General features: G+C 45.8%; 2 protein-coding genes and 1 long non-coding RNA gene across 3 annotated transcripts in view; 2 read left to right on the top strand and 1 right to left on the bottom strand.

The window, feature by feature from the left end:
• IKBKB (inhibitor of nuclear factor kappa B kinase subunit beta) overlaps positions 1 to 7,795 on the top strand; it is a 61,700-nt gene extending 53,905 nt beyond the window's left edge. The window contains exons 19-21 of the mRNA XM_045286854.1: positions 1,903 to 2,611; positions 5,610 to 5,700; positions 6,886 to 7,795. Coding sequence (XP_045142789.1) covers positions 1,903 to 2,611; positions 5,610 to 5,700; positions 6,886 to 6,951 — 866 coding nt within the window. The 3' untranslated portion in view covers positions 6,952 to 7,795. The remainder of the gene's footprint in view (positions 1 to 1,902; positions 2,612 to 5,609; positions 5,701 to 6,885) is intronic.
• A 5,918-nt stretch (positions 7,796 to 13,713) lies between these two features.
• LOC123521285 lies at positions 13,714 to 14,838 on the bottom strand. The gene is made up of 2 exons (XR_006679754.1): positions 14,701 to 14,838; positions 13,714 to 13,930 (listed from the first exon to the last, which is right to left on the bottom strand). It is a non-coding gene; the product is annotated as an uncharacterized LOC123521285 (long non-coding RNA).
• Positions 14,839 to 14,968: 130 nt separating this feature from the next.
• POLB (DNA polymerase beta) overlaps positions 14,969 to 23,785 on the top strand; it is a 38,231-nt gene continuing 29,414 nt past the window's right edge. The window contains exons 1-5 of the mRNA XM_045286853.1: positions 14,969 to 15,119; positions 15,427 to 15,484; positions 17,572 to 17,638; positions 22,760 to 22,834; positions 23,688 to 23,746. Of these exons, the coding sequence (XP_045142788.1) occupies positions 15,059 to 15,119; positions 15,427 to 15,484; positions 17,572 to 17,638; positions 22,760 to 22,834; positions 23,688 to 23,746 (320 nt within the window). The 5' untranslated portion in view covers positions 14,969 to 15,058. The remainder of the gene's footprint in view (positions 15,120 to 15,426; positions 15,485 to 17,571; positions 17,639 to 22,759; positions 22,835 to 23,687; positions 23,747 to 23,785) is intronic.

The raw sequence follows: 23,785 nt of genomic DNA, 5'->3' as shown, positions 1-23,785 counted from the left end.
AGCTGATACCAAGGGCTCAAGTAGAAAGAAAATGTTCTTAAAATGTTGATGTCAACATATGTACAAGTGTGCTTAATACAATTGAATGATAGATTGTCATAAGATTTATAAGAGCCCCACCACACCCAGTAAAATGATAAAAAAGAAAGAAAAAAAACTGTTCCGGGAGAAATGAATCCAAGAGAGAGGCAAGGATGGAGTAAGAGGAGCCAGGTGGAGAGGCGGGCAGCCAGAGTGGAGGAGAAGCGTGACCCTTGCTGTCAAAGCTGTAGAGAGGCAGAAGAGAATGAATAGAGCAGATGCCCAAAGACGCTGCCGTGGTGGCATCAGATGCCAGGATGCAAAGAGGGGGCACTGTTCTGGGAATTTTAGACCAAAGGGAAGGACGGCTGCCCACGGTGGGAGGACGAAACGAGAGCGACTGGAGCGTGGCTGCAGGCCAGCAAAGGCACCGGCACATAAGGAGAGCATATAAGCACAGAGCGTGGCAACAAGGACTGAGCATTGGTCTCAAGACCAGAGAAGCTGGGAGGAGCAGAGGCAGGAGGGCATTTCCTCCTGTGTGAGAAGAGGAGAAGGAGGCAGGGAGAAGATCAGAGAGGGTGATTGGGGTGTCCACAGCCGGCTGGTCTGCCGCCTGCATTCCCTCGGCATTTAGTGGCCACTGCCTTTGGGCTCCCACCATAATGAACGGGATAAATGGGAGGAGAGCGGGGCACCAGCCCCAGGAGCTCGAAACTGGGGAAGGGCACAGAGGAGATGAATGATAGCAATTATAGGCAGGAAATACTATCCAGCAAATGCAGTAAGTGCTCACACGTGCCACTGTGTGAATGCAGAGGAGGGACACTTGTTCTGAGGAGACGGCAGGAAATGTCCCCAAGGAGTGTTGTTTGCACTCGAAAAAGACAAGAGTCCCTTTGTTCTGCATTTCCTTGTAAGAGTAATAAGAGCGAGGTGGAGTCAGCTAGGGGGCACACGGCGACGAGAGCATTGATTTCTTGACGGTGCGGAGGTGCGGAACAGTGGTGTGTTCTGCTGTGGGTCCCGGCGGGATGAGCCTCGAGAGGTGGGCAAGGACGTGCTACATCGTGAAGGCCGGAGCAGACAAGGCGGGGCATGTGGTGTGGTTTTTCATCAAAGGAAGTGAAGTAGCGGGGTGAGAGGCCATATTTGAGTTTGAGGGACTTGCTGGGATGACAGCATAGAGACTGGATGGGAGACTTTGGCCGTCTCCCCACTGAGAAGGAGGGCGTGCTGGTGAGGGGACTAGCCTGAGTGTGAGAGGGTAGATAGCATAGGACGTGGCCTTCTGCAGTCTTCAGGGACCAGGATGTAAGGGAGGAGGTAGGTGGCTGGGTCACCTCACGGTTGTCACCTGGCAGGGAAGGTGCAGCAGGAGGAGGAGGGACTGGGCAGAGGTGGGTGCTTGAACAGCTGGTTGACGGTTCAGCTGGAGGCGGTGGAGCCAAGAGGGCTTCCTCAGATGGAGGGAAGAGGGGTGGGTCGACAGTGAGGACAGAGACCAAGTTCCGTGAGAGAGGCAGGCATGTGTGAGGGGACAGAGGAGGGTGGGGCAGTCTTAGATGGTGAGAAGTTGGCAGCCCGGGTGTGTGGGGCTGCGGGAGTGAGTGCAGGTGGGAATGGCTGGAGAAGAGGGCAGGAGCAGCGGTTGGTTTAAAATCTGAGCTTGGAGGGGGAGGAACTCCGCACCAGGTCAGGAGTCGCAGCAGCTCGGCTTGCTTCTCAGCTGTGTCCCAGACGTGTGCTTCCCGGGAAGTCATTCCGAGCCTTCCCCGTGTGTTGCTCAGTCTGTCGCTTGTAAAAAGACAAGAGTGCCTTCGTTCTTCTTGTAAGAGTAAAGTAAGGAAAAACCGAATGAAGTAAAGCCTAGGCTGTAAGCATTCAATCTCCTTGTTTCTGGAATCCCTTCTCAAAAAAGGACACCTGTAGATTCAGAAACACTTTGTAAGCTGGCATGCAAAGTATCAGCAGCTGTCTGTTTTCCCTTAAAATTGCGATTTCATACATACATCATTCCATCATTTAATCACGTCAAGTCGAATTGTACAATTGCTACCAAAATCCATTTCCAAACATTCTTTTTCTGCATGGTCTCCTTGACATCGGCTCCCTTTTACCCCACCACCACCACTGTACCCCCTCCCCACCCCGAACCCCTTCTTCTACTTTCAGCAGTTGTCTTAGTTCATGATGTTGACCGATCTTTTTTGGAAGAACCGCTAGTGCCCTACAGCCAAATGACTGCACAGAAAACACTCCGGCATGAAGCGAGGCTGGGATCGTCTCAAACCTTCTCCCAGTGCTCCGTGAAACGTTGCCAACAACGAAGATACTGCGGAGCGCAGCTCTGCCCGGCACCTGTGGGCCTGCCATCAGCTGGAGCCAACTCCCAGAGAGACTCTCTGGAACCCCCTTTCTTCCACCGTGGTGGCGACTCTCTTTCTGGTTTTGTCCTTCAGAGCAAGGTCCGCGGTCCTGTCAGTGGAAGCCCAGATAGCATGAACGCGTCGCGCCTCAGTCACCCTGGCCAGCTGATGTCACAGCCTGCCCCTGCCCCCGACAGCTTAGCTCAGTCCGTCAAGAAGAGGTAAGGCAGGGCTAGCAGTGCCCAGTGCAGCACGGGCAGCCCCTGGGTGACGGACGTCAGACTGGCATGCAACCCAGAGTTGTGAACCAGTCTCTGTTCTTCAAGGTACCTACAGGGGTTCATCGTCACCAAGGGGGCTGCTTTGCAACACACATCAGAACACCATTTTTACTGTATTCTTATGTGCAAAGATGTGTTAGTGTACCTGGGAGTGTTTCTTCAATGCTTTGTATGCACAGAAAGGTACAAGACACACTTTGCTGTGTACTAAGATGAACATTTGACTAACTGATCTTAGTTATGAACTGCACTTGGCTGTCCTTACTTACAAATTCAACTGAAAAAGATAGAGTTGGAAAGGAACTCATTCGGAATCCAGGGACTGCTCCTTTGGAAAATGCAGTGTTCCTCCCAGGAGTTTGGGCAGCACGATAGTGAGGTACTTGGCTGCTAATGGAAAGGTTGGTGGGTCAAGCCCCCACTCACCCACTCAATGGGAGAAAGCCCTCACAAGATGCTCCTGGTGAAACCCTAGAGGTAGTTCGACCCTGTCCCGTGGGGTCAGGTCGCTAGAGTCGAAATTGCCTCGAAAGCTTGTAAGGACACCAGTGACCTCCTGACCTCCATGCCTAGATAAGTCCCACCGGCACTTACTCAGTACCTTCTATGTACCACTGGTACTGAAAGTAGACTAGTGATTGCTTAGGGCAGAGGGAGGGCGATGGGACATGATGGGTAAGGGGTACGGGGTTCCTTCTTTGGGTGATGAAAATAGCGATGGCTGCACAACTCTCTAAATACCACGGCCGTTGAATTTATACGTGACGAGGGTGACCTTTATACTATGGGAGGGAGTGTCAATCAAAGCTCTTTCTAAAATGCAGTTCTTGTCTGAAGGAAGCTGGTAACGTAAGCGCGTTGGGTGCTTAATCACATGGGGTCTTGAGGCTGCCCATTATCTCCCCAACCTACCGTGAGTTCTAGGCTCGGTAACCTGCTCGTGTCTGCCAGGTTGCCCTTTGGAGCCGGCACTGAGCCTTCACTCTGGCTGACAGCCCCCTCCACGAGGCCAAGCAAGAATGTGCTTGTCGCCCTTCCCTCAGAGTGGGCCCTGTTACAGCGTGAGCGCTCTTCTAGGTCTCGGCCTTCCTGTATTTGGCGTATTCGCTCCTTGGTATTTCCAAAGCTCCAAAAGAGTGGGTCCACAGCGTAATTCTTGACCCTCTATGCCAGGGGTCCTCAAACCCTTTAAACAAGGGGCCAGTTCACTGTCCCTCAGACCGTTGGAGGGCTGGACTATTGTTTTTTAAAAAAACTATGAACAAATTCGTATGCACACTGGACAAGTTGGCTGCTAAGCAGGACAGGCAGCGGTGGCAAAAACACCCAGCGGGCCAGATAAATTATTTCCTCAGTGGGCCGCATTTGGCCTGTGGGCCATAGTTTGAGGACCCCGCTCTATGCCTTAGAGCTGAGGTTAGAAAAGGGCAGTGGAAAGGCCTTACGCAACTGAAAAAGAAAAGGAGAGTGGACAGTGTATTATACTTTCTATGGAGCCCTGGTGGTGTAGTGGTTACATGTTGGGCTGCTAACCTCGAGGTCAACAGTTCTAAACCATCAGCAGCTCCAAGGGAGAAAAATGGAGCTCTCTACTCCCGTCAAGAGTTACAGTCTCAGAAGCCCACAGGGGCCATCTGTCCCATCCTGTAGGGTTGCCATGTGTTGGCATTCTCAGTGGCCGGGAGTTGTGTTTGTTTTTATTCTTTCAATAGCCCATTCCCTACAGGAGACATGGAATATATATAACCAAATACATACCCATTCACAATGTCTTCCCACTGTGGTGCTGTCCTTTCCTTGAAATGTTCATCACCCTTACATTAGGCTCTCTGCCCCTTAGAGTTCTCGTCTGCTCCAGATCAACTGCTGTCCACTCGCATGCATTTATAGGAGCACTGTGCTCAAGGCCAATGTCCTCTACGTATCGGGCCAAACTGTTGACTAACTGTGGATAGGTTCCGTACAGGCGCAAAGATTACTTCCTGTCATTAGATGTGGGGTTCCCCAGCCTCAATGGGTCCAGTAAGTCAAAAGCATGTGTTTCATATAATAAAAAGGAGAGATTGGATTAAATGAAATAAATTCCCCAAATGACTTTCTCAGGCCATCCCAAGGAATTATGTAAGCTTAGGAAATTATTTCATTTCTTCCCACCCCCTTTTCAAAAATGAGAAGCAAGTAACTTGGGGATACTTATCTTTAGCTTTTGGAACTTTAGGTAAGAACTTAATTGAGCTGAGTTGTTAAATCAGAAAGTTTGTTTATTTAAAAAAATTAAACAGCTTTGTTTGCATTTTCACATTTTGAACTATAAGTTAAAAAATGCTTAACTAGCTCAGTGAAACCACTGATTAAAAACACGGGGCTTTCAATTCCACCTCACATATCTGGCTAGACCAGAGAGTGTACACTGGTACAGTTAAGAAGTGGAAATACAAGGAATCCAGGACAGATCAACCCCTCAGGACCAATAATGAGAACAGATACCAGGAGGGCAAGGGGAAGGAGGGGTAGAAAGGGGGAACCGATCACAAGGATCTACATATAACCCCCTCCCTGGGGGACTGACAACAGAAAAGTGGGTGAAGGGATACGTCAGACAGTATAAGACATGACAAAATAATAATAATAATAATTTATCAATTATCAAGGATTCATGAGGGAGGGTAGAGCGGGGAGGGAGGGGAAAAAATGAGCTGATACCAAGGGCTCAAGTAGAAAGCAAATGTTTTGAGAATGATGACGACAACAAATGTACAAATGTGCTTGACACAGTGGATTGCGATAAGAGTTGTATGAGCTGCAAATAAAAAGATTTTTTAAAAGAAACATGGGGCTTTAAGGCCCCTCAAAAGTTCTTTTAGCATGCCTTTAAGCAACAGGTGAGTTCTGCTCAAATAACAGGACCTCTTTCTGACCGTGTGATTGTTTTCTGTAGTGAAGAACTGGTGGCCGAAGCACATACTCTCTGTACCCAGCTGGAAACGGCCATGCAAGACACCCTGAAAGACCAGGACCAGAGTTTCATGGTAACAGCTCGCGTTTTTCCCAGCGCAAAAGAAAACAGAAAGGCAGTTCCGTGTTCTCTTTGTTCTGTGTGCTCTTGGGGTTTTCTCGTGCGCACGTATTCTCCACAACACTGATAACGATGAACCCTCGGTGAGGACTGATGCAGTGGCTGCAACAGTAGGCCCAAGCATAGCAGTGCTGCTTTGTTGGGTTGCACAAAGAACCACTGTGGGTGGGGACGACTCAACAGCACTGAGCAACTGCCACCTTAACAATGGCTAACATTTGCTGGATACCTGCCGAGAGGTGCTTTATGTGCATCGTCTCCTTATAGCATGTAAGAAAGCAACCTCACTCTCAGAAGGCCATCCCCACCTGCAGACTTGGTACCATCGCCGACTTCCCATGTGTATTGGGTACTGTGCTGGACTCCATCGGACCCTGCCCCTCAGGGTCTCAGAGCTGAGCAGTAGGTAGTACTACTTAAAAGGGGAGGCAAGCCTGAAGGAAATTTTGTCAAGATGCAAGCCCATTAAGACAAAACCTGAATTGCTGAGAAGATCCCAAATCATTCCCTTAGATCTTTACATGACCTTTTCCTGCTAATGTAATCATGGACTCATAGCCTCTTCCCTGACGGCTAACATGCTCACAAGAGGTAGGGGAATGCATACCAGGGCTACTTTCAGTTGCCTCTGATTTAAACAAGGGTCATTCTCTAGTTTGGGGGGTTTCTGTAGCTCTTACTGATCCTCTCCCTCCTCCTAACATTATATATATATTTTTTCACTGTTGGTTTGCACTTGGGTCAGAGGAGGGAAAAAGAAAGGTGAAATGGCGTCACCGGGCCGTTTCACCTGCTGAGGTTGGAAATGAATAGCTTAGATTAACTCTTGGTACTACCTACCCACAATGAGCATAGAAAAAAACTGCATGGCTATAATTGTATTAAAATGATTTTTTTCAGTTTCCCTAATCACAGAGTTTCAGGGATTCTGAGCCAGTCCAAAGAAATGCTCGTGTATGTTTGCAAATGTGCAGGTGTTTAGCACAAGGGAGCTCCGTTATTAAAAGCTCAAGGGTGCCCTGTTACTAAGAGGGTTTAAATGTACTCCTAAGTTGAACCTGGTGGCCTCCTGGAGGAGAAAAACCACCTGAGGTGCATTGACGACTGCTATGTTTTGAACATCCTTGTTGACTTCCAGACTCTCGACTGGAGCTGGTTACAAACAGAGGAAGAGGAGCAGAATCGCCTGGAGCAGGCCTCGTGACTGTGGGTGGCCTGGACCACCTGATGCGGGACTCTCTGACCGAGGCTCTCTTGCAGCTGCAGTCCCTGCTACAGTGATGTCCCAGAAGTCTTGTGCACCTACAGGGAGACCTTCTGACTTCCCACACAGTGGTGACACTCTGAATCGAGGATGTGGCTCGCAGTAGGCATGGCTGGACACCTTGTCGGCACACCTGGAAGTCCTCCATCACTGAGGCCCGGCACACTGTGATGCCAAGTCATGCACTTTCAGGGAAACAGAGCCACAGCAGCACTTCCTCTGCCACGGAAATAATGTGCAAAATACTGCTTGCCCCACAGACCACTGGACAAATTCCCAACTGGGTGTTTCAGAACAGTCGAAATGGCACTTGGTGCCAGCCTGTCCTCACCTGACCCCGTCCAAGCAGCCGCCCTGATCCACCTGTTCTCTCATCTTGCAGCTAAGGGTTTCATCTGGATTCAGGTTCTCTTAAGCAGACTTTTAAATCATTGATTTGGCCTGGCCCCAATCCTCCCTCCTCCCCTTTTTATTTCACCGCTGCTAGAATTCTACCTTGACTGTACTCCTTTGGTGGCATCCTCCTTTCGGGAAGGCAGTAGTAATGTTGAGCTTTGGAGCCAGGCGGGAAAAGCAGCTGCCTGCCTTTGGGTCTGTGAGTACCCAGGAGTGATATTGCCATGGAGAAGGAAAGGGAACACAGCCTGTCACCCACAAGCCTGCTGACCACAAATGCCCACACCTCCCTGTCCTTGCTCAGACATATTAGTGTGGGGGGCGCAAGCCGAGGGGAGTCCCTACCTCTCACTTCATCCAGCAGTATTATTAAATTGATTTCTTTTAAGAGTGAATTTCTAGATTTTGTAGCATGATGCCGACACTTAAACTGGGTTCCACAATCCATCATTTATAATGCACATGATCAGGATTTCTGAACTCAAAAGCCAACTTAATGGGAATGTTTATAAAATTGAATAGTGCCCGGATCATAAAGTATGTCTTCTGCACCATTCTACAAAACTGCTTTCCATAAAAGCTAGAGAGCAAAGTGAGTTCAGATGATCGTGAGTGAGTGTGGTTGAGGAAGAACAGTGAAGGAGGGGAGTCTCACCAGAAACAATAAAGCGCACTGTGGGAAACTGAGTGTAGGACGTGCCTCAGGCCGTCATTCCTTCTGGGGAGTCACATTGTACACTGGTGTATTAAAGTCTCAAAGATGTCCTGTGAAATACAAACTGGTTTACCTTGGTAAAACTTGACTGTCTACCAAGCTCATTTAACCACAGGAACCTTTTCTGTTCAATCATTTCTCTGTGTGTGTATACAACAGTTATCCAAAGAATTGGAGTTTGATGAAATGGTTTTGAAAATACTAATGAAGGAATGGCAGGAAATCAGACTAGAAAGTAGACTGAATAGAGGAAATCAATTCTGGGCTAAGAGCCAAGAATTTTTACAGGCAATTGAGAGTCACTGAAGAATTCTGAGCAAGAAAATGGCATGACTAAAGCAGTGGTTAAAAAAAATATGGCTGGGATGTGCCAGTTGATTAAAAAACAAAACGCTTTCTTTACCACATTTGCTTATGCACCCATTTGTCTTCAGCGATCGTATCAGGAAGGTGAGCACACAATGATATGAGTTTTTGTTCTTTTGGAGCTGATGGTGCCCAGCTATCAAAAGATATAGTGTCTGGGGTCTTAAAGGCAAACAAGCGGCCATCTAGCTCAGAAGCAACAAAACCCACATGGAAGAAGCACACCAGCCTATGTGATCACGAGGTGTCGAAAGGATGAGGTATCAGGTATCTAAAAAACAAAAATCAAATCATTGTGAATGAGGGGGAGTGCAGATTGGGGACCCAAGACTCATCTGTAGGCAAATGGACATCCCCTTACAGAAGGATCACGGAGAGGAGATGAGCCAGTCAGGTTGCAGGGTAGCAACGATGAAACATACAACTTTCCTCTAGTTCCTAAATGCTTACTGCCTCCTCACTATCATGATCCCAATTCTACCTTATAAATCTGGCTAGACCAGAGGATGTACACTGGTACAGATAAGAACTGGAAACCCAGGGAATCCAGGGAGGATAATCCCTTCAGGACCAGTGCTGATAGTGTTGATACTGGGAGGGTGGAGGGAGAGTGGGGTGGAAAGAGGCAACTGATTACAAGGATCTACATACAACCTCCTCCCTGGGGGATGGACAACAGAAAAGTGGGTGAAGGAAGACATTGGACAGTGTAAAATATGATAAAATAATAATTTATAAATTATCAAGGGTTCAGGAGGGAGGGGGGAAAATGAGCTGATGCCAAGGGCTTAGGTGGAGAGCAAACGTTTTGAGAATGATGAGGGGAACAAATGTGCAGATGTGCTTATACCATTGATGTATGTATGGATTGTGATATGAGTTGTATGCGCCCCCGATAAAATGATTTTTTAAAATGAAAAAAAAAAAACAAAACAAAACTCTAGAGGCAGGACTTCTGCTGCCTAAAGTTACAGAGTACATATGCTTTTCCCTGTTCCTCCTGCGAAGTACAGCTAAAAGACGGGCTCAGGACCTTAGGACTGAGGAATTACACGAAGGTGTGTTGGGATTCGGTTTTGTGGTGGTGTGTGTGTGTCTGTGTGTCCCTCATATATTCCAAACTGGGTTCTAGAGAAGCCAACCAACGAATGAAGGCAAAAAGCCCATGAGAAGCCTTTCTCTAGCTGTCTTAGTTCCCTGGAGTTGCTGAAACAAATGGCCACAGAAGAGGTGGCTTAAAACAACAGATACCCAATCTTCAGTTCCTGGGGACCAGAAGTCTGGAGCAGTGCTGGCATTGACAGGACCATGCTTTCTCTAGCGGATCTTGTGGAGATTGTGTTCCTTGCTGCTCTTCTGCTGGCTCCAGGCAATCCTAGGTTTGTGGCTGTGTGTCTCCAGTATTTGCCTCCATTTTCACGTTGCCTTCTACTTTCAAACCCCTCCTGGTGTCTCTTTTAAGAACATTTGCCATTGGATTTAGGCCTGCTTCCAAATAAACCAAGAGAAATGCCTTTTGAGATCCTTAACTTGATTACATAATTGCCATATAAGGTAATAACTATAGGCTGTGGGGATAAAGACATGGGACATAGCGTCTTTTGGTCACAATTACTCACAGGTGAATCCTGTCATATCTTTTCTACACATTCTTACCAGATCTATGCAGGGAAAGGTGGTCTGTTGGGAGGTACATTGAATAGCAGTAGTTCAATCAAATTAACATATAACCCTTCAACTTTTTAATATGCAAATATAAGAATATTTTCCATTCCTGGACTGTATCTTATTTATGCACATATGACATGAGGCCTCGCAGGATGGCTCCAGTAGACATTAACATCCTCCTAATCTTAATCAGCTAGGCTTTTTCCAAGGCCACTCCAGAAGCAGCTTTTCTCCTCTCAGCTATAGCATATCATGCTTTACAGCTGTTGCACAGAACAGTAACCAAGCTATCCATTAGAGAGTGTGGCCTGATTGACCCCTCTGCTAAGGTCAGGTCTTAATCCCATCCTACTCCTGTTTCTTAGCAGAAATTGCCTTCCAAATTGGGACTATAGTTACAAGCATATAAAGTCCAGAATTATAATGTATCACATAAGGGATTAAGGCTGAAAGGGCACAAACCCCATCTCTATTCATGGGTTCTGCTGAGATGGTTAAGTCAGCCTTCTGCAGCTAAAGGTGTGCAAGTTATCCCCTTGCTCTCTCCAAGGCCCGCTTTTTCAAAGGGGGAACTTCTTTGTATTCTTTGCCATCTGGATAGGCAAAGATGTTCCCCACTCATCAAATGCTGGCTCTTTTTTGTTAAACAGTTCCTTCCTCGGTTTATCTTTTCCTGTTGCATTTCACTATATGCAGCAAAAAGAAGCTACACCTTCGTTTTGCTTGACAATCTCAGTTAGCCATACAACTTCCTCATTTAAACTCCCCTTTCTACACAACCGCAGAGCAAATTCAGCAGAGGTTCTCCCGCTATGCAACATGGACCACAGTCCCTCAGAAAGGTTAAATGGGGTGCCTGGAGAGTAGTAGTTTAGGGTAAGGGTGGAGGAATGATTCAGAAAATGGGGTGGAAAGTGGTGCACAATTTGAAGAATGTAATCAATGGCACTGAAATGGGCACGTTGAAATCACTGAATTGGTATTGGTTTTACTACATATATTTTCAGCAACAAAGTGTGAGTCCTAAAGGCATGTTTCTTTTCGGCTTGACGGAAAAAGGCGGGTGAAAAATCGCCATTAACTGCCAAGGCATTACCTTTCCAACCTTCACCCTGTAAAAGGGAAAGCCCAATCCAACCCACTGCCCAAGGCTGAAGTCACAGTGGGTCATTGGATGAAATGGAAGCACCTGCTCAGTACAGTGCCCGGGGCCAGGTAAGGCTCGGGAGGGGCAGTGATTGACTGTGTTCTTATCCCCAAACCTAAGGCTTCCCTTCCCGCAGGGAGTTCTTGGCGGCTAGGGTGAATTTCCCTCACCTTTTTCCTTTCTCCTTCCTTCTCCTCTCCCCACCCCCTTCCTTGTGCTTTCAGCCTAGAGTTTACCTTTTTAATGGCTGAATCTCATCAGGAACCCAGCTAAGAGTGGTAAACTCAGATTGTTTTTCATTTAAATCTAGAAGGCCTCACTACCATCAGGAAGCAGGAAGAGGTAAGTAGCTTTCCAGAAAGAAGGGAGGCCCTGGGCTGCCTCACCGTTGCCCTGACAACAGCAGGACCTGGAGGGCCTCATCCCTGATCCCTTAATCTGAGGAGCTGCCACTACAGTATCTCAGGAGAGGCCTCCACAGTCAACCTGACCAGTAATGCCCAGGCCTACAGAGAGGGACACAGGAAGGACTTAAGAGGAGACCTGGCTTGCCCCCCCCCCCCCACTGAGATGGGGAAAAGTGAAGGAGGTCGTGAGTATTGGAGCAAGACAAGAATAAAGAGTTCTTTAAGACATGTTATCTAAACAACTGTAGACATCCAGTAGGCAATCTGATCGAGGAGGCTGGAGTTCAAGGGAGTGGTCAAGGGTAGGAATATAAATGTCGAAGTCTTCAAATAGATAGGACATTTCCCAGGTGGAAAGGAACATGGTGGAAGCACTGGTTAGAGGATCCAGGGCCGAGGCACTTTCCCACAAAAGCTGGAGAGTGGAGGAGCTGGGAACCTGCACACACACACACACCACAAAACCCTCCAAGGACACATGACTAGATAGGAAGAAACACCTGGAGCATGTGGTACCTTAGAAGTCAAGAGAAAGTAAACTTTGAGGGTAAGTCAAAAAGCATTGCTTTTCAGGCTCCCGTTGGGGCATCAAACGAGACATGTTTAAACACTGTGGTCAGTGGGTGGCTGCCGATAAGTTCTCTCAGCAACCCACTTGTCTGAGTCACATTAGTGTTCCTTCCAGAAAAGTTCCCATCCTAACAGTGGCTTCTCAGGGGGTCTGCTGGGCCAGAGAGATCAGCACAAAGATGATGGCAACTGCTTTTGGAAATGCCACAAGCTTGACAGATTCTCTTGAAGGGCGCAGGCTGATCCCAGGAGCTCATTAAGAAGTTTTAAGAACATCGAAAACTGCACTGGCAACGTTGTGTTGAGGATCCCCCCCCCCTCCAACCCCCCTATCATGACAATGTACCTGCGCATCCTTAGAGGGTAGCAAGGCTGTCTGGGAGAATGTCATTAGGAAACCTCACCCCCTCCACCTGGTCTTGTCCCTTCAAAGTTATTTTGTTGGTGGTCCTAACATTTTAAAGAAACGAGATTTGAGTCCCTCAAAAGATGCCAAAACTGCTGTTGTGGGGTGTAAATCAAAGAGCATGAAATTGGGGGCAGGGAGGGGGTTAGGGAGATGGAAACATCACCTTCAGAAAGGTTTAGACTTAAAGATGGGAGGTATGTTGAGAAACAATAAGTTCACATTTTGATAGTTTTGTTTAGTAGAAGTTTCTATGGGGTTATAGCAATAATTTTTGACTGACCAAGAGTGTGGTTAAGTGAATCAAAAATTATACATAGAAGATAAAGACAAAACTGATTGCTTTCCTTAAATTCACAAACACTGGAATTTTTTAATCCTTGAATTGTCTGGCTTAGTTTTTTTTAAGGTGAGCATAATACAAAAAAGATCCTACAATTCCTTGAATTTGTACTCACCAAGGGAAATAAAATATTTTTCTTGATAATTCTACATAACAAAATAATATGATAGCCTAAAAGACAAGAAAAAATGTGAGAGACTAAAACTAGAATGCGGAACTTATCAATGACAGTGGGAATCAAGGTATTAAGAAACTGCAGAATAAAAAAAAGAAACTGCAAGAATAAAGTTCAAAGGCAAAAGACAAATTGGGGAAATGTTTGCAATATACAAATAAAAGGGTTAATAGTACATAAAAATCTAACAAATTAATAACAATTATCCCATTAGAAAAATGAACAAAAGCTACCAATAGGTAATTCACAAGAAATACAAACGTTCAATAAGGATAATTTAAGATGCATACTGGTACTAGCAGAAAACAGCCCCAATCTTGCTATCCAAGAAACTAATGATATTAAGGCATGATTCCATTATTGAAAAAAGTTTAAATACTGGGCTAGATGACCTTAAATATATGTCCCCAAATACTAATAGTGGTTAATCTGGATGATGAGATGATCAGTGCTTCTAGTTTCCCTCCTGTCACTTTATGCATTCTACACATTTTTATGGCAATGGTGTGTTATTTTTAAATAATCTTTTATTTACACGTAAAGCTGTGGCCTACAATTGCGGTTAAGTGTGAACTCCCAGAGTTGAGTGTGTGAAACTTCTTCTCCGATGTCACTTTTGCATTTCTCAAGCAGACTTCTTGCCTGATAGATGTCGTCATGTTGGAATGGCAGTTGCTCTTCATCGAGGCCAGTATTTCCCAAGGTGGGTGATGCCTCTGGAGCGACCTGGGGGGTGGGGGTGGGGGATGCAAAGGAAGATACCTACGCTTTATCCTAGATTATGGGCTATAGTGCAAAAGTTTTTAATTTCCAGATAAGCCGTGCTTAATCTTTTTTTCTTTCTCTCTCTCTCAAAAGAGGGCACTGGGCCAAATAAGTTTGGGAACCTATACTCCAGGTCAAGCACTTTTCCTTTGTAGCATTCTTTAAAAAATCATTTGATCTATACCTCAAAAGGCAGGGAAAGAAAAAGTTCGGGTTTTTTTTCCAACTGGTTGACAGATCTAAAATGTTTTGTCTAGCAAGTTAAAACACGTCTTTGTGTGATGGCAGAAAGGTATGGTATAAAGCACTTGGCTGTTAACAAAAAGGTCGGTAGTTTGAATTTATCAGCCATTTGGGGGAGAACCTGCCGTGGTATCAATGAAAACACACACACATTGTTCTGAGCTGCTGACCTTGTAGTTAGTCCAATTCGGAACCCACGACACTACCAGGGCTCCAGTCAGGACAGATTTACAGCCTTGAAAATCCGAAGGGGCAGTTCTACCAGCCCTACAGGCAGCGCATCTGGCTTGGTTTGTGTGGTGGGCGTTATTTCGACCCATGCCACAGCTGCACCGCGGTAAGAACGGCACCACAGCCGTAGTCTTACAAAGTTTTTGACAAAAGCACATGTAAAATACGTCATGCAGCCAATAACTGTCATAGTGCACAGACCCCATGTCCACAAGCGCAGTCTTCGGTAGCCCAACCTCCTCACCCCACCATTTTACCGATTTCAGAGCCAAACTGGGAGCCCCGCGCTGCTTCTTCCAGGGCGTGAGGTCGAGAGAAATATATGGGGGGTGGGGAGTGCGACTGAAGTCTCTAAAGCTAAGAAATCCGACCCTCCCGTAGCAGCCCCAGGGATGGGACCCAACGCTCCTTTGCCAAATCCGGGTCCTGTCCGCTACCGCTGTGGCCCCGCCCCTCCGGTGCGTGTGACGTCACCAGGCGCGCCGCGCGCCGCCGCGCCACCTGTCAGCGGCAGCCATTGTTCCGCTGGTCGGGCCGGCTTGGCAGGGACTGGGCTGCTCCGGTCCCGTCGGCACCGGGCTCGTAGGACCCCGGGGTTCCCAGGCGCAGGTCACCATGAGCAAGCGGAAGGCGCCGCAGGAGACGCTCAACGGGGGGATCACCGACATGCTCACGGGTTAGCACCGGGCCGGGCTCCGCTGGCTGCTGCTTCCCTCCTCCTCTCCCGCCCCCACAGCCCGGGGGGGGGTGGGGGGGGTCGGCTCTCGGGGTGATCTGCCCGTGGCCCCGCAGCCTGACCCAGCGGGTCGTCTTCGTATGGATCTGCCCTTGGCCCGCTCAGAGCTCCTGGGTCTTCCCCCGGGCTGCCTGCGACCTGGCGGGTTGGAGAAGACTGGTCACTGCCCAAGCCCCCTACCCAGAAAGTCCCTTCCGGTTTCTTAGCCGGGGTTCTTGTTCACTGGAGCCTCCTGTTGCCTTTTCAGAACTCGCAAACTTCGAGAAGAACGTGAGCCAGGCCATCCACAAGTACAACGCCTACAGGTGGGCCGGCTCAGCACGCCGATTGCACGCCTTCTGGTATCGCCGTGTTACGTGGCAGGTCGCAGGGTTGGGGGGTGCCGGTAGATACTTGGACCGTCCTCATTGTAGAGTCGCAGAAAAAACTTGGCCAGAACTCTGTGGAATCAGTTATGATCAGTTCCCAGTTCTGATGGAAAGTACATATTTTCCCTATCATCAATCGCAAATTACCGGAATGCATTGATGAAAGGCAGTGCACCAGGGCTGTGCTGTAAATTTTTTTATGTAGTTTAAGGAATCACATCTTTCCATCTAGGACTGTGGCTGATTTTGTCACCTTAATTTGGGACCATGCTCCATTTTACCAGGGACCTCTCTGCCTGTTACTCTGTCACCTGCTCCAGCTCCTTAGCATATGAAGAAGTTCAAGCCTCTCAGACTAAGACAAAAACAAAACTCTTTCTTTGACATAGCACCATACCTCTTGCCTCCACTTTATAGTTAACCTTCTTGAAGACGAATCTGTGTTCCTTGCTTGCATTCTCTCGGATGGTGCTGTGAGAGTAGATTGCTAATGGTGGTTCACACTAACCGGCCACTCCATGGACGAAAGATAAAGCTGTTCGCTCCCATAAAGATTGACAGTCTCAGAAAGCCCCAGGAGCTGTTCCACTCTTGGACAGGGTTGCAATGAGTCAGAATCTACTTGACAGCTGTGAGTGCGTCATTCTGTGATGGCCTCCATTCTCGGACATCCTCACCTGCACGTCATCTTACTGGCGGTTTGGTGGATGGCCTTCACCACAAGCTCACCCCTTAATGTCGATGTATTTGATAGCATTCCTCTTCTTTCTTAGTTTTCAATGTTGGTAGTCCCAGAGGTCTCCCCTTGGCCCGCTGTTCTCACTTTCATAGCTTCCCTGGAGTCTCACCATTCTTGGCTTTGAATACATTTCATATTAGTGGATCTTTTCTCCGGGTTTCTAGTCGGATGTTCCTTTTATTTCTACCCTTTCAAAACTGACTTGGCACTTCCCTTGCTATTTCATTCAGCCTATTCCGAACTCATGTCATAACGACCCTATAGAATAGGATAGAATAGAACCAGCCCTGGGGGTATCTGAAATTCCACATTTCTAATCCTGTAAGTCTTTATGATAGCATTTTCTGCAAGTAACTCAGCAACCCCGTGTGACAAAGTTGAGCTGCCCTACGTGGTTTGCTGGGCTGTCATCTTTATAAGAGCAGTTTATCATGGGTTTTTTTTCTGGATGTTTCCAACCTTTCCAGTTAACAATGGAACAGTTAACCATTGCATCAGCATGGCTCTTTATAGAGAATCTGAGGTCCAAATCGAAAGGTTTATATGTCCTATCGCAGAAGAAACAGGCTCCAAAGACTTCATTGTTTATGCGTAGACTTAGATGTACTATCACTTTTTAATGTCATCAACTTTACACTACAGTTAGCATTAAAATGATAGCCTGGGTGCTGTTATCAGGTTCCTGTAATGTATCCAGTCTCACCAGATTACTGAGCTGGATACGTGCGGAGACCGGCAAGAACCACAGGTCACTCACTCTCTGGCTTATGCTGATTGAAATGGGAGTAATAGAAAAAGACATAACGTAAGGGCGTAATCGGGTTGCAACTTGAAACCACGAGTTTTAAAATAATCATGAATTTTAAATAAGGCAATCAAGTATGTAGTAGTCTGAATATGGTGGCACATTTTTATGAAAATTCTGATTGGTTTTTAAAATCTTGACTTCTAAAAAAAGGATGACTCTCTTTCACTTACTCCCAAATAGGGGAGGTTCTGGGCCTCGGTCTCTCTAACATTTCCTATTTGAGTGGTTAAAGCCAGATTATCTCAAATCTGAGAATTTTCAAGATACTTTTAAAAGGTAGAATCCTAATTGGTGGCCTGCCTGCTCATCTGAGTGTTTAGTTTTACTCGGCGATGCAGGTCTTGGTGGAGATAGGAACTAAACATTTGCGTGTGTGTGTGTGTGTGTGTGTGTGTGTGTGTGTGTACACATGTATGTGTTCCAATTTGAGAGCAGTTAAGACCTTGTTGGATTTCTAACGGGTTTTCTTTCTTGTAGAAAAGCAGCATCTGTGATAGCAAAGTACCCACACAAAATAAAAAGTGGCGCAGAAGCAAAGAAATTGGTAAGTCTCGTGAGTTCCAAATAGCATTAATGTTAGGGTAGGACTAGTGCTAATTCAAGCAAAATTTTTCAAGCTCCAAGTATTTTTATTTGCGTGGGAGAGGGCAGATTTAGAAGTTTTAGAAATATGTATAATTACAACTTTGGTGGGGGGGTGCACTGACCCTGGGCTGACCTTAAGAACAACTCCTGCTTCTTTTATAATACCCCTTTAACATTTGGGATCATCACTGAACTTCCTGTCGTGTTTATTGCAGATAGCCAGCTCATTTCTTTGAGGCAGACCTCGAATAAGTTCTGAGACACTTTGTCCCAAATCTGAGAGTATATGGCATATCCCTAAATCAATCAAGAAAGTATCCCGAGTCCTTTCAGCATAAGGCTGGATGTAACAGAAGCATCACGTAGTTATTCATTGTCACTGTTACTCACAGCCCTACCTAGCACAGAGGAGTGCTGCTTGGCAAGTCTAGAAGTCCTGGTATTTCCAGGGTGAATAGTTGCCTTTTATCCTTGTGCCTTTTGCCTTTTAAGGGTAGATATGGGAGATAGCCTGCACCTGCATGGTTTTAGGTCAGTATGCTACTGATGGGAAATCATTGTAGCACTATTTTTTTAAATTAAAAGATCATGTTATTGGGGGCTCTTTCAGCTCCTACACCAATCCATGCATCAATTATATCAAGCATATTTGTACATATGTTGCCATCATTATTTTCTAGACAGTTACTTTTTATTGAGCCCTTGGTATCAGCTCCCCCTTTTTTTCCCCTCCCTCAATCCCTCATGACCCCTAGATAAATTATAAATTATTATTATTTGTACATCTTACACCGACCGCTGTCTTCCTTCCCCCACAGTTTCTGTTCATCCCCCTGGGGTGGGTCGGGTGGAGGGGAGGGTGGTTATGTGTTGACCATTGCAATTGGTCTCCTCTTCTTCCCTTCGTCTCCCCACCTCCCCTGCCCTCACTGTTCCCATTCCTGTTTCTGGATTCCCTGTGTCGTAAGCTCTTGTCTCTACCGGTGCACAGGCTCCAGTCTAGCCCACAGTGAGAGGCAGCACTGGGGTCATAGTGGAAGGTGAGGAAGCCTCAAGGAACCAGAGGAATATTGTGTTTCATTGGTGCTATACTGTGCCCTGGTTGACTCATGCCTTCCTGTGACCCTTCTGTGAGGGGATGCCCCATTGTCCACAGATGGGCTTTGGGTCTCTGCTCCGAACCCCCTTGTTCTCAACAATATGGTTTTTGTTTGTTTGTTTGGGGTCTTGTAATGCCTGTTACCTGATCCCGTGAATATCTCATGATCACACAGGCTGGTGTGCTTCCTCCGTGGGCTTGTTGCTTCTCAACTAGATGGCTGCTTGATTAACTTCAAGCCTTTAAGACCCCAGATGCTATGTCTTTTGATAGCCGGGCACCATCCACTTTCTTCATACATTTGCTTATGCACCCATTTTGTCTTCAGCGATTGTGTAGCACTAGTTTTAAAGGGGAAAACTGGCCTGTCTCTTAATTTACTGATAGAGAAAATAAGAAGCCTAAGCAGCTGCCCTTTTCTCATGTCTTCTACTTTAATCTTTTGCTCATTTCAATCTGGTAATTGCTGTTTCCAAAATTTGAATTTGCACTCTGTACTCTTGACATCTATTGAACATTAAATAAATTTAGTCTATAAGAGAGATGAACTCAGGACTAGAAATAGTAGGAGATCATGGGACACATGTTATATGCATGTTGAGCATTTAATTAAACGAGAGTAATAAACATGAAAAAATTCCATCTCATCAATAATCAAAGTTGCGTATTAAAGCACAGTGCTATATGTCACTGCCTTTGAGTCGATTCCGACTCCCAGCCCCTTACAGGGCAGAGTAGAATTTCCTCCTGTGGGTTTCTGAGTCTGTCAAATTTTCAGGAGATCAGAAAGTGTCATCTTTCTCTCAAGATGCAACTGGTAAGTTTGAACTGTTTGCCTTGCAGGTAACCAACTTCATCACCAGGGTGCCTTCAGTGCTGCACAGTACCTGTAAAAATCGAAGATAGTGTGTAATGTGATGAAAATGTGGAAGGCCTGGGAAGGATACTCTCATTTACTGTTGATAGAGGCATTGGTTGTTCCAGCTTCTCTGAAAGACAACGTGGCTCTCTATCCCTTGACCAGGCAGTTCTACTCTGAGAGCATTTTCTTCAGGAAATGAGTACATTGGCTCTTAGTTTTGGAGCACCAGTGTGCCACCTCTGCTAGGGATAACGCACAGCAAAGCACCGGACAAAGCCCGTGTTCTAGAGAAGTGCTTTTCAGTACTGCCCACACGTGGCTGTTGAGCTCTTGAACTGTGGCTGGTGGGACTGCACACTTTAAATTTTAATTAATTTAAATGTAAATTGTGTGGCGTGGCTAGTGGTCGGCCACCTTGGTGAGCTGGGCCCTTCCAGAGCAGTGATTCTGCAAGTGTGGTATCTGGACCAGCAGGTTCAGCAGCACCTGGGACCTGGTTAGAAAGGCTGCTTTTTACCCCAGCCCAAACCTCTGCCTCCAGCTCTCGGATGGGACTAAGCAATCCCCTCACATGGTATGATGCATGTAAAGCTTTTTGAGCCTCTATTCTATTGGAAGTTCATGAGAGCTTTGTTACAAGATATCAGACCCAGAAACCCTGTTTAAGGCAGAAATCTCTCAGGGAAAGAGAACTCCAATATCTTCCACTGAAAGAGGCACTAGAAACAGGACTGAAGATATAGCTCAGGGAGACCTGCTCGGAGCAGCCCATGCACAGAGAGACTATAGGGTCGACCCCACCACGAGACATGGCGTATCTTCACTGACCCCTAGCGCTTTAGGGGGCAGCACTGGAGACACTGCGGAAAGTGTGCTTGGTCTGCCCGACTCGGGGTGAAATGCAAAGGGAGTGCAACAGGGTAGCAAAGGGAGCAAAGTAGCCAAGTCCCCGAGGAATCCTGAAATAGACTTCTGACTTGGGGGACAAGGCTTGACACCTCGCCAGACCTGACTGGAAAGCACTCATAAGGGTCAGCAGACAGACCTGGAACTAGCTATCAGATTTGGGGGTTGGTTTGTTTTTCTTTCACCCCTATGTCTATCTATATAAGGTAGGCAGGACAAACAATCCCGAGGAGAAAACAATGGGACCGGGAGACCCAGGGGGACATGGGAGAGGAGGGGGCAGGAAGAGGGAAGCGGGGAGCAAACAAACTCAGGAATCAGGGAACAACAAGAGATATAAAAATGATGGCAAGGAGGCCTGGTGGGGTTTGATAAATGCAATGTATCCAAGAGGAATTACTGAGCCAAGTGGATGGTGAGCATGATAGTGGGACAGGAGGAAGGTGAAAGGAAATAGAGGAAAGAAGTAGGAAGCAAAAGCTATTTATAGAGGTATAGCTATAGGCATGTATATATGTAAATACATTAATTTATAACGAAAGGGATAGAGGCCAAGGTACATATATTTACCAGTCTGTAAGTATTAAGATGGCAGACAGACCTTGGGCCACTACTTAAGGCCACCCTAAACACAAGAGCACTTTGTTCTAATAACCTGGCACTCTTGGATACTCACCTTCCCGACTGATGACTGAAGACAAAATGGGTGAATAAGCAAATGTGGTGAAGAAAGCTGATGGTGCTCGGCTATCAAAAGATATAGTGTCTGGAGTCTTAAAGGCTTGAAGATAAACAACCAGCCATTTAGCAAGGAAGCCACAAATCCCACATGGAAGAAGCACACCAGCCTGTGTGATCACCAGGTGTCGACGGGTTCAGGTATCAAAAGATCCCAAACAATTCTATTGATGTGAATGAGGGGATTTGGAGTGGAGACCCAAAGCCCATCTGTAGACAATTGGACATCCGCCCACAGAAAGATTACAAGGAAGGGACAGTTCAATCAGGGTGCAGTATAGCACCGACAAAACACACATCATTCCTCTAGCCTGAATGCTTCCCCATCCCCGCCCCACTCCCATGACCCAGTTCTACCCTACACATCTGGTTACAAGGGAGTACACACAGAGATACAGATAAGAGCTCTCCAAACATGGAACTCAAGACAGATAAACCCTCGGAAACAGTAGTGGGAGTAGCAATATCATGAGGGTAGGAGGATGGTAATGGAAGGGGGAGAAGGGGAACCCATCACAAGGTTGGATATATACCTTGTGACAACAGAGACACAACAGAGTGTAAAACACAAAATAACAATCTATAATTGATCAAGGGTTCACGGGGGTGGAAGGGAAGGGGCAAAAGAGGAGCTGATACCAAGGGCTCATGTAGAAAGAATGTTTTGGAAGTAATGATGGCAACATACGTACAAGTGTGCTTAACAGAGCCCAAATAAGATGATTGATTAAAAAAAAATCCACAATGTTTGGAAACTGATTGTGATAGCAATTGTATAATTCTGCTTGATGTGCTGAACTATGGAATGAAATGATGTGTGTATTAACTCCCAATTAATAATACATTTTTTAAAAACCCAAACCATAGGACTATATCCTGGCAGAGGTGGGAAACTTGAGGGACCTGGGGGAAAATGGCAGCCCTTAGAGATCCAGCTCGCAGAGGTTTTTCTGTAATATGTATGGAAATTATGATGCATTCACATACAGACAGAAATCATGCAACCCTTAAAAATACTGCCCTTGCATGTATTGATTGGTATGGGAAATTGTTCGTGGTTTATTAAGTAATTGCAGCACTTTACAAAGCAGTGTGATTCTGTTTCTGTAAGAAAACTGCGAGGACAGCAAGGAATTAAGGAATATAATCGAGTGTTGAGTGATGGACTTACAGGTGATTGTGATCTTATAATGGTGCGTTTTCACTGCTCCTACATAGCTACATTTCTCATTTTTAAAACTTAATTTTAAAAAGAGCATCCGTAAGAGAATGATTTTTTTTTTTTAAGCTTTTCTTTCTTGAGTCAATTTTTGGCCTCTGGGAGGAATTATTTTTCTGGGGATCACTTTTCTGAGTCCTGTGTCTCAAAATTTGTTGTGTGATGATCATTTATTTCTCACTCTGCACTTCTCACTTTATCTTTTAGTGATTTGGTGAGAATATATGTACATGTCTGTGTTTTATTTTCTATGCAGCCTGGAGTAGGAGCAAAAATTGCTGAAAAGATTGACGAGTATTTAGCAACTGGAAAATTACGTAAACTAGAAAAGGTAATATTTAAATTATTTGTTCACTTCTTTGATTATAGTTCCTGCCTTTCTGGCAATTATCATGTAGTACCATTGTAGGGTGATTGATAACACACATGCTAATAGGCTCAGATAGAAGAGAAATGAGTGGAAATTTTTTTTTTTTTTTAAACAAGCCACCTTTTATTAAGCTCAACTGCAACTCATGGCAACCCTGTGTGTTTCAGAGGAGAGTGACAGTGTATTCCACAGTATTTTCCACAGTGTTTTCAATGCCTGTGACCTTTGAGAAATAGGATTGCCTGGGGCTTTTCTCCTGAAGGGCCTCTAGGGGGATTTGAACTGCTAACCTTTGGATTAATAGCTGAGCACTTAGTCATATGTGCTACCCAGAGACTCCTAAATGAGTGGAATTTATGACTTCTAAGTTCTATTTTAAAAATGCATGCATATTGTTCAAAATGTTCACCTTTTTATGTGCCAATTACAAGACTGTTAGCATCCATGGTTAAATTAACTCCTTGTTTTCAGGAATGCTCAGAAAAAAAGTTTTTTAATAAGGTTTGACAACAAGGTAACTCTTTCCTAGAATTCCTGTGCCTAAATTCTCCCAAGCACTTAGATGGTTTTGTTTCACCCTAGCAGGTGGAATTTTATCACTTCTGGTCTTTATGAATAGATCGGAACTCTGTCATGCATTTCTCTACAAATGTGTACAGCAAGATAGGTTATGTGTGAATACTTTTGTATGGCTATCCAGGCAAATGGAAATGATTCTTTGTGACTCTTAGCTGCCTGTTTGAAATAAGATCATTTGGGTCTTCAAAGCATTCCTCAATCATAGTTAGACTTATTTTTTTCTATCCCCTTAAAGATTCGGCAGGATGATACAAGTTCGTCCATCAATTTCCTGACTCGAGTTACTGGCATTGGGTAAGAAATATTTTAAGCAGAGTAGTAGGGTTGGCTTTA

Source organism: Echinops telfairi, unplaced genomic scaffold (genome assembly GCF_000313985.2).
Source record: "Echinops telfairi isolate 266 unplaced genomic scaffold, ASM31398v2 ScPeMD7_9;HRSCAF=40, whole genome shotgun sequence".
Taxonomy (NCBI): Eukaryota; Metazoa; Chordata; class Mammalia; order Afrosoricida; family Tenrecidae; genus Echinops; species Echinops telfairi.
Note: the sequence above shows the minus strand (reverse complement) of the source record. Positions and strands in the feature narration are given on the sequence as shown.